Below are 13,734 nucleotides of genomic sequence, written 5' to 3'. Positions count from 1 at the left end.
TAAAAAATAAAATATATATATATATTTTTTTTAATTTAATTTTATTTTTTTTTAATTCAGGGATGGAAGTGTCTGAGACATGCCAGTAAGCCAGGACCCTGAAATAGGGAAACCGAGATAGATAGTTAAATGGTTGAGCAGTTTAGAGCCATTAAGTAAATTGAAAAATCCTATCTTCTGTAAACAAGACACTTAAGGGTAAATGGTTACACTTCTCCTCCCCAACCAGAGGATAAATAGCAGAAATCCAACGGTGTACTAGGCTAGCTTGGACCAGCTTGTGAGAACAAATATTAAAATTTTAGGAATTTTATTTGCCATTTATAAAAGCCACACCCTGGCTTCATTGGTTGAGCATCATCCTGTGAATCAAAAGGTTGTAGGATTCCCAGTCAAGAGCACATTGGGGGGTAGGGGGGGTGGTGTGCAGGAGGCAGCCAATCTTCACTCTCACATTGATGTTCCTCTCTGTTCCTCTCCTTTCCTCTCTATCTAAAAACAATAAACTATTCTTTGAAATCCATTATTAAAAATTAAATAATGTAAACTTTTAATTTTATAAATTATGTTAAAAACATATAATAAGCATATAAAACAAGTATAGCATAATAAAAACAAGTTTATAATTATTTTACCATTATCTATGCTCTTAAGATCATTTTAAAATCTATTTTATCTGATGGTGGAAATACAGTATACCTCTTCCCAATTCTCTGTTCAGTGACACCACATTGAAAGCTTGAAATTAATCATGGTGGGAGAATTTACACCATGGGTATCAGCAAACTACAGTTCAAGATACTCCCCTCTTTGGATAGCCGTGTGTTAAAATGTTCTTGTACACCATGGCCCAGATCTACACCTGCAGCCAGCTTGAAGTGAATGCCCGAGCTCCGGGCTCAGGTAGCCTGCTGCTGCTGGACACCTCCTCTAGTTTGTCCACCAGGCACCGCACATTTGGCATGGCCCAAACAAGCTCATCACTCCCCCAACCTCCAATACTGCTCCACCCCCTCAATATCTGTTTCATTTTGCAGCAGCATTAATCACCCTTATGCCCAAGCCAGAAGCTGGGAATCTTCCTAGACTGGTCCCTCTCCCTCTTCCCCAGAGCCTGATAAGTTACCTCCTGAATGATACCCAAATCTCACACACACACACACACACACTGGCTTTGTCATCCTTCCTGTGGGTTCTGCCTCATCCTCTTCCCTGATCTTGCTGCTTCTAGCCATGTCCCCCTCCAACCGACCCTGATTTGGCTCTAAAAAATGCAGATCTCGTGTAGGTCTCTCTTGTGCTTAAAATCCTACAGTGACTCCCAGTTCCAGAAGCACAGACACCTTTCCTCTGGTCTCCTTCCTCTCTTCCTCCTCTCCTCTCTCCTGCTGGGTCCTTCCTCATCACATACTCAGACATTCGTGAATCACAGAAATCACTCTGGCTAATTTAAGCAGGTAAGTTTATTAGCCAATACTGGGCAGCTCAGACACTCTCTGGGAAGGCCAGAGAACTCTCCCTGGAGACCACACAGCCTGGAAGGATGCCCCAGCCCACACTGCCAAGCAGGCCCAGGAAGACTCCCCTGACGTGCTGGCTGGGCACAGACAGTGCAGCTTGGGCTGCCATGCTGGGTGCCCCCAGAAGCAGTGTCACTGCTGCTGGTAGTCCCTGGCAGGAGCTGCCACCACCACCACCACCACCACCACCACCACCTGTCCTCACAGACCAGACTCCCTCACTCCCCGTTGCTCTGGCACCAGCTTCAGATTCAGAGTCTGGGGTCGGGTGTCTGGGGCTGAGGTCACATGCAGGTCCTGGCTACAAGGAAGGCTGGGAAAGCAGTGAAGGTGCCTAAAGGAGGAGGTCGGCTCTGCCTCATAAAGTGGGGATTCCCCAGACAGGGGAAGGAGGCAATTTTAATGCTGAGAGGCCAATGATAATGATAGGTATCCCCTGTGCTAGCTCTTACAATTATACAAGTGAAATACTATTCCAGGTAAAATAATCAAAGGTGATGAAACAAAAGCTTTTCTCTCTCTCTCTCTCTCTCTCTCTCTCTCTCTCTCTCTCTCTCTCTCTCTCTCTCTCTCTCTCTCTCTCTCTCTGAGTCCTCTCAGGAAGAGAAGGGGCAACTACTATCAATGGTTTTATTAAAAGTCCTTGCAGCCTGGCCAGCATGGCTCAGTGGTTGAACATCGACCTAAGAACCAGGAGGTTAGTTTGATTCCTGGTCTGGGCACAGGCTCAATCCCCAGTGTGAGGTGTGCAGGAGGCAGCTGATTCATGATTCTCATCATTGATGTTACTATCTCTCTCTCCCTTCCTCTCTGAAATCAATAAAAACATATTTTTAGCTGAAACCGGTTTGGCTCAGTGGATAAAGCGTCGGCCTGCGGACTGAAGGGCCCCGGGTTCGATTCCGGTCAAGGGCATGTGCCTTGGTTGCGGGCACATTCCCAGTGGGGGAAGTGCAAGAGGCAGCTGATTGATGACTCTCTCATCGATGTTTCTAACTCTCTATCTCTCTCCTTTCCTCTCTGTGAAAAATCAATAAAATATATTTTAAAAACAAAAACAAAACATATTTTTAAGAAGTCCTTGCAGATGTGTTCTTTGTATATTCAGATATAAGTACATCTGTATATATTTGAGCATAGGTATCTTTGTAATGAATATGGTATGTGATATATCGATATATCATTTTCTATGTATCAAAATTGGCTTGTCCCACACCTTACAGTTTGGCACCTGGCTAACCCTTTCTAGGTAACATAGCAGTTCGCCAAGTGGACATTACCACAGTTAACTCGCCAGTCCTCTCCAGATAGGTTCTTTCCAGGGTTTTTTCTTGCTACAAGAAACCGTGCTGCAGTGACTCTCCCTGCACAAATGTCTGTGTGCTTGTGCAAGGAGAGATCCAAGAGACGTATTCCTGGAAGGGGGAACTGTTGGCTCCAAAGGAGCGTGCATTTCTGTCTTTGGGAAACATTGCCAAATCGCCTTCCGAAAAGCAGGCGCCAACTTGCAGCTCTCCCAGCAGCCTGTGAACACCCCTCTCCCCCCACCGCCTCGGCCCAGGCCCTGAACACACTGGCTGCTAGCTGCCCCCTCATCACCTGTCACTCACATACCCTGTGTTTCTAGCCACAGTGCCTGTGCCCAAGCTGTATGCACTAACATTCTCTTCCTCCCTTGTCTGTCAGGTGAAATCTTACCTCACCCATGAGGCCCAGCCTAGCCGTCACTTCCTCTGTCTGTATGGCTTCCATGACTGCCCTAGGCTGTCAGAGTACCTTCCTCTGGGATCCCAGCTTCTTGGGCATAATTTGGTCATGGCACTGAAGATGCATGTGCAGGCTGGAATTGAATGATCATTTTGACAATCCCCACCATAACCATACATCAAGTCCATCTCCTCTCCCTTCCTTCTGGTTCCCCAGCTGCACTGCCTTTTATCTCTTCTGAAGCATAGTCCTGCCTCAGGACCTTTGCACCTGCAGTCCCCTCTCTATGGATCCTGCCTTCACCCATCTTGGCCTGGGTGCTCTTCCCTGGCCACCTTGTCTCAAGTATCCCTCCTCCAGTCACTCCTTACACCACCATTTTATTATCTTCATCACACTTCTCACAAGCTGAAATAACACTGGCTTAAATTGTCTATCCTGTGCCCCATCTACACACACACACACACACACACACACACACACACACACCGTTATAAGCTCCAATGCAGGGACCTGGCTTTCCTTTCTGTCTCCAGCCTGGCGCCAGCACAAGTCCTTTGATTAAACATGTGTATTTTGCAGAAGAGGAAACATTCAGAAACTCGGCTGAGCAGCCCAGGGCCCCACAGTTAATGTTTAAAAGCACAGCGGAGATCCAAAGCCCTCTGAGCCCCCAGTGGGTTCTGCTGCTTCCCTGCTTCTAGCAGGAGGCCGGGCTCCCGGGGACCAGAGGTGCGTCTGCCGCCCCGAGGTCCCCACAGCACCTCCCAGGCCCTGCCCGGGAGGCCGGCGGGCTCGGTGGAGATGTCACCCTCCTTCCCCGCCCCCTTGTCAGTCAGGCCGAGGGGGCGGCGCTGAGCTCAGAGCTGCCGCAGCGCCGGAGCGGGAGCCGGAGCCGGAGGAGCCGGAGGAGCCGGAGCGGAGCGAGTGGGGCTCTGGGCGCGAGCGGCCGGCGGCGCACCCCAGGCCCGAGCTCTGCCGCGCCCGCTCAGGTCCTGCGCTCCGCCTGCCCAGACCCACCGGAGCCCCTGCCCCGGCCGGGCCGACCCCCGCCGCCCCGCGCCCGCCGCAGCCCGGCCCGCCGAGCCCCCGCGTCCTCCCGCCGCAGCCCCAGCCCCAGCCCGGCCCCGCAGCCAGGTGAGGCGCCGCGCTCCGGAGCGGGACTCGAGAGGACGGGGGCGCAGAGGGGAGGAGGCGGGACGGGGAAGGGCTGGGTGAGGAGGGGCTGGGTGCGCTGGGGGAGAGGACCGGGAAGGCGCTGGAACGCGGAGAAGGGGCGCCGGTGGGTGCACCCCGGGGCTGGGTGCCTGCAGCTCGGTGTCTGCAGCCGCCTGGGGGGCCGTGTGGACGTGCGTCCGCGCCCGTTAGAACGCCCGGTGTCCTGTGTGTGCACACGAGCGTGTCCGCGGGGTGTTGGTGTGTGCATGCTCGGCCGTGTGGCATGTGTGTGTGTGCACAGGCAGGCACAGAGCCCGGCGCTCCGGGTCCGCGGGGCTGCAGCGTGCGGGCTCCCGAGTAGCCGAGGCGGCCCCTCCCGCGTCCCGGGGTTTCAAGGACGCGGGGACTGCCCTGTGGCCTGGCGCGGGGGGACTGGGGCGACGGGAGGGGGTTCCGAGCCGGGAGCGCGCCCGGGCCTCAGGGGGACGGGGGGCCCCCACCGGCTCCCCGCCTCCCCCCCCGGCAGTGCTGGGGTGAGGGTGCAGGGCCAGCGCCCCGTGCCGTGTGTTCGCCTCCCCCCCCCAGGCCGCCAGGATGGACGTGTTCATGAAGGGCCTGTCCATGGCCAAGGAGGGCGTCGTGGCCGCCGCGGAGAAAACCAAGCAGGGGGTCACGGAGGCGGCGGAGAAGACCAAGGAGGGCGTCCTCTACGTCGGTGGGCGAGGGCGAGGGGGAGGGGTGGGGCGAGGTCCCGGGGTCCCCGGGGAGAGGGCCTGGGCAGGAGAGTATGAGTCAGCAGATGGAGTGGGGTCCCAGGGTCACTGGGGACACAGCCCACGGGAGGGGGAGGGGAGTCAGGGTCGGTGAGGGTAGGATCCTGCTGAAAGGCCGGAGATGGGGGAGTGATCAAAGCAGGTAGTCTTCCTTCTCTTCCTCTTCGCACGAATAGTTCGCTGGTTGTGAGCCCTCCCTCTCCGCCCAGGACTGCGGGGAATGCCCTAGCGCCCATCACCTCATTTAATCCTCCCTGCCCATTGCACGGACCAGGGCTGGCCGCCCCAGAGGCTTCGTTGTCTTGCTCAAGGTCACAGCAGCTGATAAAAGCCAAGCTCTCTGGATGGCAAGGCCCCCCGCCTCCCCCTGCCGCGCCCCCCCCCCCACTATGTTTTTGGGACTCCCTCCAGCCCTCCTCCCCACACGCTGCCCCCCCCACACACTATGTTTTTGGGACTCCCTCCAGCCCTCCTCCCCACACGCTGCCCCCCCCCACTATGTTTTTGGGACTCCCTCCAGCCCTCCTCCCCACACGCGGCCCCCCCCCACCCCCACCCCGCCCACTATGTTTTTGGGACTCCCTCCAGCCCTCCTCCCCACACGCTGCCCCCCCACACTATGTTTTTGGGACTCCCTCCAGCCCTCCTCCCCACACGCTGTCCCCCCCACTATGTTTTTGGGACTCCCTCCAGCCCTCCTCTCCACACGCTGCCCCCCCCCCCCCACACTATGTTTTTGGGACTCCCTCCAGACCTCCTCTCCACACGCTGCCCCCCCCACACACACTATGTTTTTGGGACTCCCTCCAGCCCTCCTCCCCACACGCTGCCACCGGAATTGCTCTCGGTGCCCCCTGCCTCCCAGTGCCTGTAGTTCCACCCTGCCCTCTCTCCTCCGGGTCCCCCTCCTTGCAGTTGCCAGCTGGCACCAGGACAAGGGCCAAGGGGGTAAATCTCTCACCCTGACTGCGAAAGGAGAGGGAGCCTGCAGCATCCTTTGTAGACAGGGGGGCAAGGCCCGGAGACTGGCATTCGCTGAGGCCCGCCTGTGATTCAGGCCTTCCCTGTGGACAGCGGGCAGAACTGTCTCCCGTGCAGGCTGCAGAGGGCTGCCTTTGGCTTTGTGGTCATTGGGAAAATACTTACTGACAGCCTACTGTGTGCCAGCCATGTCATGGCTCCTGGAGATGTCACAGTGGACCAGAGAGTCAAAGGCGCCTTCTCTCCTGACCCGGACACAGTCGTGGGGTTTGACAAGGGGCTGGGGCGGGGGCCGCTTTGGTAGGGTAGGTCGGAGAGGGGGATGTTGGAGCGGAGTCCTGAGAATAAGGGGCCGGAAGGGGGTTGGCGGAGGCTAGAGAGCAAAGGGCATGGTTGGGGGGCAAGAGCTGGCTCATGAGGGGCCCCTGTAGACCCGGGCACAGCATTATACTTGGCATGAGAGATTGGAAGGTAGGGACTGGTGTGACCTGATTTCCATTTGGAAAGGTCCCAGAGACCTCTGGGGACAGAACAAATCCCAGGGATGTCCCCTGGAAGGGAGGGTAGCCACCAAGCAAGGGTGGCTAGGGCAGAGGGGATGGAGTCGGGGGAAAGGCCTGAGCCCATACCTATTGGAACCCATTCTGCCCCCCTTCTGCCTCCTCCCCCTGCACAGGAGCCACCAATGGCTCCCAGTTCCTAGGCTGTTAAGCCTCAGCTCCCTGTAGCCTGAGGTCGTGCCTCAGTCTATGTTCCCAGCTGTGTTTCTCACCATCCCCGTCCCCGTCCCCATCTCTGCAGGCACACAGACCGCCTCCATGTGCTTCCTGCCAGCCCCAAACACACACCTCCCTGTGCCCTGCCTGCATGGTTCCCCGCGCTTAGAGTACCCTCTCCTCTCCCTTCTGCATATCCACCTGCGCCCGATCTGGCAAGGCCCAGCAATGCCCCCTCCCCATCACATACCCCCTGGAGGCTGGAGGTCCGCTCAAGGAAGTAGGTGTGAGGGGCTCAGTGCAGCGATGAGGGGTGACTTGTAGGATTTTGAATCCCAAGGAGGCAGTGATGGGACCAAAATGCCTGCTGCCAACCAGGTCCCCCTGCCCATTGTGTAACCCCTGTGCTTGCCAGAGTCTCTGACCCCTCAGCTCAGAGCCCTTAAATGTGCCCTTTATCTTCCTGCAGGAAACAAGACCAGAGAAGGGGTGGTACAAGGAGTCACCTCAGGTACCAGCCCAGCCCTGGCCCAGCCCCTTTCCCTCCCCAGCCTGAGAGCTGCCTGGTTCCAGAGGGTGGGGATAAGGGTGGTGGAAAAGGGTACCCCTAAGATTGAGGGGATGCTCCACGGGAAAGGCAGGTCCCAGGGCACTACAGGGGCGGGGGCACCTATGTCTCCTTCACCTTGGCCCCCAACCCCGTCCCTAACCCTCTCCCTGCTCTAGTGGCTGAGAAAACCAAGGAGCAGGCGTCACACCTGGGAGGAGCGATGTTCTCCGGGGCTGGGAACATCGCGGCAGCCACTGGCCTGGTGAAGAAGGAGGAATTCCCCACTGACCTGAAGGTGAGCAGCCCTTCCACCACACACACGGATGACTACAAATGTACACACGTTCCCACAAGCCCGCCCAGGCTCCCTGCCACCCCAGCCAGCACCTCACCTCCCTTCTGCAGGACCCTGTCAGAGTCTAGGGGTGTGTAGATGTGGTGCTCCTGTGACCATGACCCAGACCTGGCTGTGCACATGCATCCTGCTTGCAAGGGTGACCTGGACCACTTCTGGCCACATCAGCAAGTGTCATTGATTGTTCATTCATTTCTTTTTTTTTTTTTAATACAGTATATTTATTGATTTTTTTTACAGAGAGGAAGGGAGAGGGATAGTGAGTTAAAAACATCGATCAGCTGCCCCCTGCACACTCCCTACTGGGTATGTGCCTGCAACCAAGGTATATGCTCTTGACCGGAATCGAACTAATGCTCTATCCACTGAGCCAGACTGGTTAGGGCCATTCATTACTTTCCATTCAACAAGTATTTACACCAGAGAGGAATTGCTCTGGGGATTGCTGCAATGAACAGCTACCTGCACTCATGGAGCTGATACTGCAGTGAGAGAAGACAGAAAAAAGCCAACCAATAAGCAAGGTTATTTCAGACAGGGATAAATGCTACGAAGAAAAGACAACAGGGTGATAGAATAGTCAAGGGATGCGGGGCTGCTTTGGCTAAGAGGGCTTTTCTGAGGAGGGACATTTGAACTGACACCCAAGGGATGAGGCAAGCCAAACGGGGAGTGTATTTCAGGCAGCAGGAGCAGTTCATGCAAAGGCCCTGAGACAGGCGCGAGCAGGTAAGGTCCAAGGGGGAGCGGAGAGGGGAAGTCGTGTGTCACTCGTTTGCAAAGGCATGTCCCCTCATAGTGGTGGTGGCTACCTGTGTGTGCATAAGACAGGTGCCTGCATTAGGACACTGCAGAATAAGCCTTGTGAGCTCTGGAACCTCACAGAGCTGGACCTGAATCCCAACTCCACTACTTCCTGGTTGTGTGACCATGGGCAGGTCCCATCACGTCTCTGACTGTAAGATGGGAGAGGAACATGATAGGGTTCTTCTATGGATTAGAGATAACATAGATCAGAGGTCCTCAACACGTTAAGCATGCCTGAGAATCACCAGAAGGCCGATTACAATACGGACCGTTGGCCCCGACCCTAGAATTTCTGACTCAGTAGGCCTGAGGTGGGGCCTGGTGATTTGCATTTCTAACAAGGACTCAGGTGGTACTGATGCTGCAGGTTCAGAGACCCCATTGTGAGAAGCACTGGTGAAGAGACAGGCTTGCACACAGCGAGTGCTCAGTAAGACACAGGGGCCCCATGACCATGTGAGTGGTCCGTGTCTGCCCCCAGGTGTACGTGGAAGTGCACTCCGCCTTGCACTCTGGGCCCATACGTTTGCACAGACGTTCATTCCCCCGTGGGATGTTGCAAGTCTGCCCGCCTACAAGTGCAGGCTCTGCCTCTGTGGGGCGAGGGCTCCTTCCTCCGCTGGTTTGGGAAGTCAGTGTGCCTTTCACGTGCGTGTACCCACAGGCTGGGGGAGATCCCACCCCATGCTGCACTGCAGACGTTTTGCACAGCTGCTTCCTTCCCCAGCAGAAGTCTGGGACTTGACTCAGAAGTTCTGCTTCAAGTCCTGCCCATGCATTTCTTATTGTTATATTTCCAGTGATTGCTCCCATTCATTGACCTATTCTATGGGCAGGTACTGCTCTAGAAGTGTTATAGATGCAGCAACTGAGGCTCAAAAGCAGTGAAGTGACTTGCCCAAGACCCCATGCCTGCCTCCCTGAGAAGGTGGTTGGGAGGATAAGCTCGGGTCCATATCATTGGAGTCACTTGACGCCAACTGATGCTACGTCCTCTGCCGGGGGCTGGGGTGCAAGAGAGAGGCAAGTCTGGGCTATGTGTGAGGGGCGTTTGCACAGAGCCCTCTTTCTCTGGCCGCCTAACTCCTACCAGCACCTCAAGCCTCTTCTCTCAAGGAAGCTCAAGATCATAGATTTACAATCCAAACCACAGTCCTCTGGGGCCACCCAGCATGGGGAAACCTGTGTGAGCCCAGCATGCATGTTCCTGAGTGTCTCTCCATCCCAGCCTGCTCACATACGGCATCATGGAGCCTCCTGTACTCCTACAAAGCAGAGACACCATCTCATTTCACACCCGAGGCTGCTAGGATCAGCGGTGAAGTGACATCCCTGATGCCAGTCAGCTAGTGCGTGGCCAGGCTGGGAAACACCCTCATGTTAGCACCCAAATCAAGGCTCAGAACATCGGCCCTTCAGGAGGCCCACCTACCCACTTCCAGTCCTTTCCACCAGGGCCAAGACTAGGGTGAGGTGAGGGAGGTGTCTGGGGTACATAATTTAAGGGGTGCACTCATTCTGGGGTCTCATTTCCATGGTGATGAGAATGGTGCCTTCTCAACACTTGCATCCTCAGTGCCTTACTCTCTCCCACCTTCAGCCTGGCCCTGCCTCCCTGCCCATGCTTCCTGCCTTCTAGCATCACAAATCAGCTGGGTGTTTTTTAACTCCCTATAAATGCTATCCTAAAGTAGACGCTCTTCTGTCCCTGGCTTCTTCCACTCAGGAGGAAGCTATGCTATGTACTATAGGCCTCCATGTTTATTGTGCAGAATCCATGTATGGTGAAACCACAAGGCACACATCCTTTTACTCTTATTGAACTTCTGTTTCCAAGCAATGTGCTTGAGTTGGAAATTTTTTTTAATATATTTTATTGAATTTTTACAGAGAGGAAGGGAGATGGATAGAGAGTTAGAAACATTGGTGAGAAAGAAACATCAATCAGTTGCCTCTTGCATACCCCCTACTGAGGATGTGTCTGCAAACAAAGTAAATGCCCTTGACTGGAATCGAACCTGGGACCATTCAGTCCGCAGGCTGATGCTCTATCCACTGAGCCAAACCAGTTTCGGCTGATCTGGAATTTTTAAAAATTGATTTCAGAGACAGGAAGAGAGAGAGAGAAACATTGATGTGAGAAAGAGATACCAGTCAGTTGCCTCCTGAATGTGCTGACCAAGGATCAAACCTGAAACTTGGGTATGTGCCCTGACTGGGAATCGAACCCTCCACCATTTGGTGTACGGGACAACACTCCACCCAACTGAGCTACTCCGGCCAGGACTCAAGCTGGAATTTTTAACATCATGTTTCTTTCCTGGATTCTGAATATAGCCGGGTGACTAAACTAACATTTCTCCACTTCCTGGGCCCTGGTATATCCATCTGGACACTGAGGGGAATGAGTCAGGCCAAGAGCTGTAGACTCGTTTGCCCGAGGGGCTCACCTAGACAGGTAATTAGAGGGAGCTGAAGCCGCTCGGGTGGAGTTGGTGCAACTACAGTGCACAGTCGTTCGTCTCAGCATCAGTCCTTCAGGATCCCAAGAGTCTTATCTCCGCCCAGGAGGGAGGGACAGTGATACTTGTGGAAGTGGGGGGGGGGGGTATGCCCTCCTCCCTAAGGTTCCCCAGGGGTCCAGGCATGTGCCAGCCCATGTGGCCTTGTGCAGCCGTACGCTGGACCCCAGGTTACTGTGTGTGCAGCCAGCTCCATCTCATGTTTGTGCACATCCTGTGCTCACCTGGGCTGGCAGCCCCTCATTTGCATGCCTGCTGGTCTGCACTAGGCGGGGGAGCAGGTGCAGGGGGAAGGGACTGGAGTCTTAGCTCACACATCCAAGCAACACCACTGAGCCGTTGCTTCCAGCTTATCTTAAAATAGCAACAGCTGAAGAAACCAGGCCACACAGGGCCGCGGGGGAGGGAGTGAGGGAGGGAAGGCGGCAGGGGAATGGCTCAGAGCCCCTCCCCAGTCCATCTGTGAGCCTCCATCTCTCTCCAGCCAGAGGAGTCTCCGGGGTTACCTCTGGGGTCCCAAAGCCCCACACAGAGCCTGACGCACGGGCGTGGGGATAAAGAGGTGACTGCATATGCTGTTGACCTCCCCATCCCATTCAGTAAAAGTGATGGAAGGGCAGGGGCCTGCCAGGTGCCGGGGAGAAGGGTATGGCGAGCCCTGCTCCACTCCCCACATACAACTTCAAGCAGGGTTTGGAGAGATTTCACTTCTCATGCATCCACCCCACTTCCAAATAAGCAATTTAATTAGACATTCTGGTTGCACTGCCAACAAAGCCTCACCTCCCCCTAGTCAGCCAGGAGCTCCCCCCGGGTAGGAATTTGGGGGGGCACCCCTGGCGGCCCTCACAGGCCCTGTCCCTTCTCTGCCTGCAGCCTGAGGAGGTGGCCCAGGAAGCTGCTGAGGAGCCACTGATAGAGCCCCTGATGGAGCCAGAAGGAGAGAGCTATGAGGACTCGCCCCAGGTGAGGCGGAGCAGGGCTGGGTGGGGCTGTGGGCGCCCCAGAGGACAGCAGCCATCCCCAGCTGGGGTGGGAGGTCCCTGGCAGGGTAGGGTTGGGCCAGAGAGCTTCAGGTCCCCGTTTTCTGGAACCCAGGTCCCCAGAGGTGTCAGCATGGAGGGAGGACAGCTGGGGTGTACTACTGGGCCCCAGGGAACCCTGCCCAGGACTGAACAGGCTGTTTCCAACTCCCAGGTTCCTGGTTGGGGGCGGGGGTGGGGGAGGGGGGGATATGCCCTATTCCTCCCTAACAGGGAGAGGTCTCAGGCCCAGAGCCTGGCCACCTGGTTTCCAACCCCTTCCTCTTCTGCTCTTCTCCACTTCACCCCGATCCCTCTGATGCAGGAGGAGTATCAGGAGTATGAGCCAGAGGCCTAAGGGGCCAGGAGGGCCCCCCACCAGCAGCACAATTCCTTCCTGATCCCTGCCTCACCTCCCAGAGCCAGGGCTGACCTTCAACCCCTGCCCCCCAAATACGAGATCTTCCTACACTCCAAGGCGCCCGCTGGGAGCCTGTGTTAGTATCTGTCCATCTGTCTGTCCTACCCGCCGGCATCCAACCCCGGGGCCTGGACAGGGCCTGGCCTGCGGACGACCATGGGAGCCTCGCCGCCCCACCTGTGTTGTCCTGCCCGCCCCATCCCGTCCAGTGTCTGCGCGGATGTAGCATGTTCTGTGTGTTTTTAAACCAAGATCCGAAGGCGACGGCGCCCTGCCCTACCCCCACAGAGTCTCTCCGAGCGGCCCCTCCAGAATCCCCCACTCCACTCCCACGCCCGCCCCAAAACCTTTTTTATTTTTAACCAAAACCGGGAGTCAGGCTGTGCCATACCCCTCCCCCAGCCGATCCGGTCCAAGCTCGGGCGTTGTGTGTGTCGTGATCGTGGCATGGAGAGTCCCCCAACCCCGTGTGAGCGTGTTCCGGGCGGGCGGCCCAGCCGCCCCCTCCGTGTCCATGAATAAAGTCACTCTGTCTGTAGCCGGCGCCACGCGGGCAGAGCGGGCGGGGGCGCCAGAGGGGGGTGGCCCACGGACTCCACCTGCCCCACTCCCTTCTTTGGGGCCCGCCAACCTCGGCCCGGGTATGGGACTGACAGCCTCGGACCCCGGCTTCTCAGTATCCCACCCTCCCGTGGAAGGATGTGGGCGAGGGGTTCTCCCAGGCTGCGAGGCGGGGAGGCAGCCTCTGGAGCCCCCTGGCGGCGGTAGAGCGCTGCTGCCTGTTCGGGGTGGAGGGGAGCCCCGGCGCCCCGGTCGCCGTGGTACGGGGTGCGCGGGTTCACACCGCGCCTCGCTCGCAGCACGGGCGCGCGGACACGGGGGGCGCGCCGGGCGGAGTGCGCGCTCCCGGGCAGGCGCTCCTGGGCGGACACGTGCACACTCACGGCTGCACGCGCGCCGCCAAGTCCTCGGGAACCTGCTGCGCGGGCACGGAGACGATGCTGTGCGCAGACAGACCTCTCCCCTCCCCAGAGCGTTCACACGCGCGCACACCCCCCCCTGCGCGCGCACACTTGCACACACACCTGCCCAAAGCAGACAGCCCATCCTGCCCAGGGGACGGGAGACGGGCAGCCGTCTCAGGAGTCACAGCTAGGGCTTCACCCCTCCCGGGAAGGCGCCTGGGGGGTTGCGGCCTGGGC

At 56.7% G+C, this 13,734-nt stretch overlaps 1 protein-coding gene across 1 annotated transcript; it reads left to right on the top strand.

Annotated features, from left to right (window-relative positions):
* The first annotated feature begins 4,132 nt into the window (after positions 1-4,132).
* SNCB (synuclein beta) lies at positions 4,133-13,070 on the top strand. The gene is made up of 6 exons (XM_036424279.2): positions 4,133-4,364; positions 4,971-5,100; positions 7,325-7,366; positions 7,582-7,700; positions 11,966-12,055; positions 12,437-13,070. The coding sequence occupies exons 2-6, from the start codon at positions 4,980-4,982 to the stop codon at positions 12,467-12,469; spliced, it is 405 nt and encodes a 134-aa protein (XP_036280172.1). The 5' UTR covers positions 4,133-4,364; positions 4,971-4,979; the 3' UTR covers positions 12,470-13,070.
* The last annotated feature ends 664 nt before the right edge of the window (positions 13,071-13,734 follow it).

This window comes from Pipistrellus kuhlii, unplaced genomic scaffold (genome assembly GCF_014108245.1).
Source record: "Pipistrellus kuhlii isolate mPipKuh1 unplaced genomic scaffold, mPipKuh1.p scaffold_m20_p_8, whole genome shotgun sequence".
In the NCBI taxonomy this organism is placed as follows: domain Eukaryota; kingdom Metazoa; phylum Chordata; class Mammalia; order Chiroptera; family Vespertilionidae; genus Pipistrellus; species Pipistrellus kuhlii.
Note: the sequence above shows the minus strand (reverse complement) of the source record. Positions and strands in the feature narration are given on the sequence as shown.

Coding starts and splice junctions, on each gene's coding strand:
- SNCB (XM_036424279.2), top strand. CDS start 4,980: ATGGACGTGTTCATGAAGGGCCTGTCCATGGCCAAGGAGGGCGTCGTG. Junction 5,101..7,324: donor GGAGGGCGTCCTCTACGTCG/GTGGGCGAGGGC, acceptor ATCTTCCTGCAG/GAAACAAGACCAGAGAAGGG. Junction 12,056..12,436: donor GCTATGAGGACTCGCCCCAG/GTGAGGCGGAGC, acceptor CCTCTGATGCAG/GAGGAGTATCAGGAGTATGA.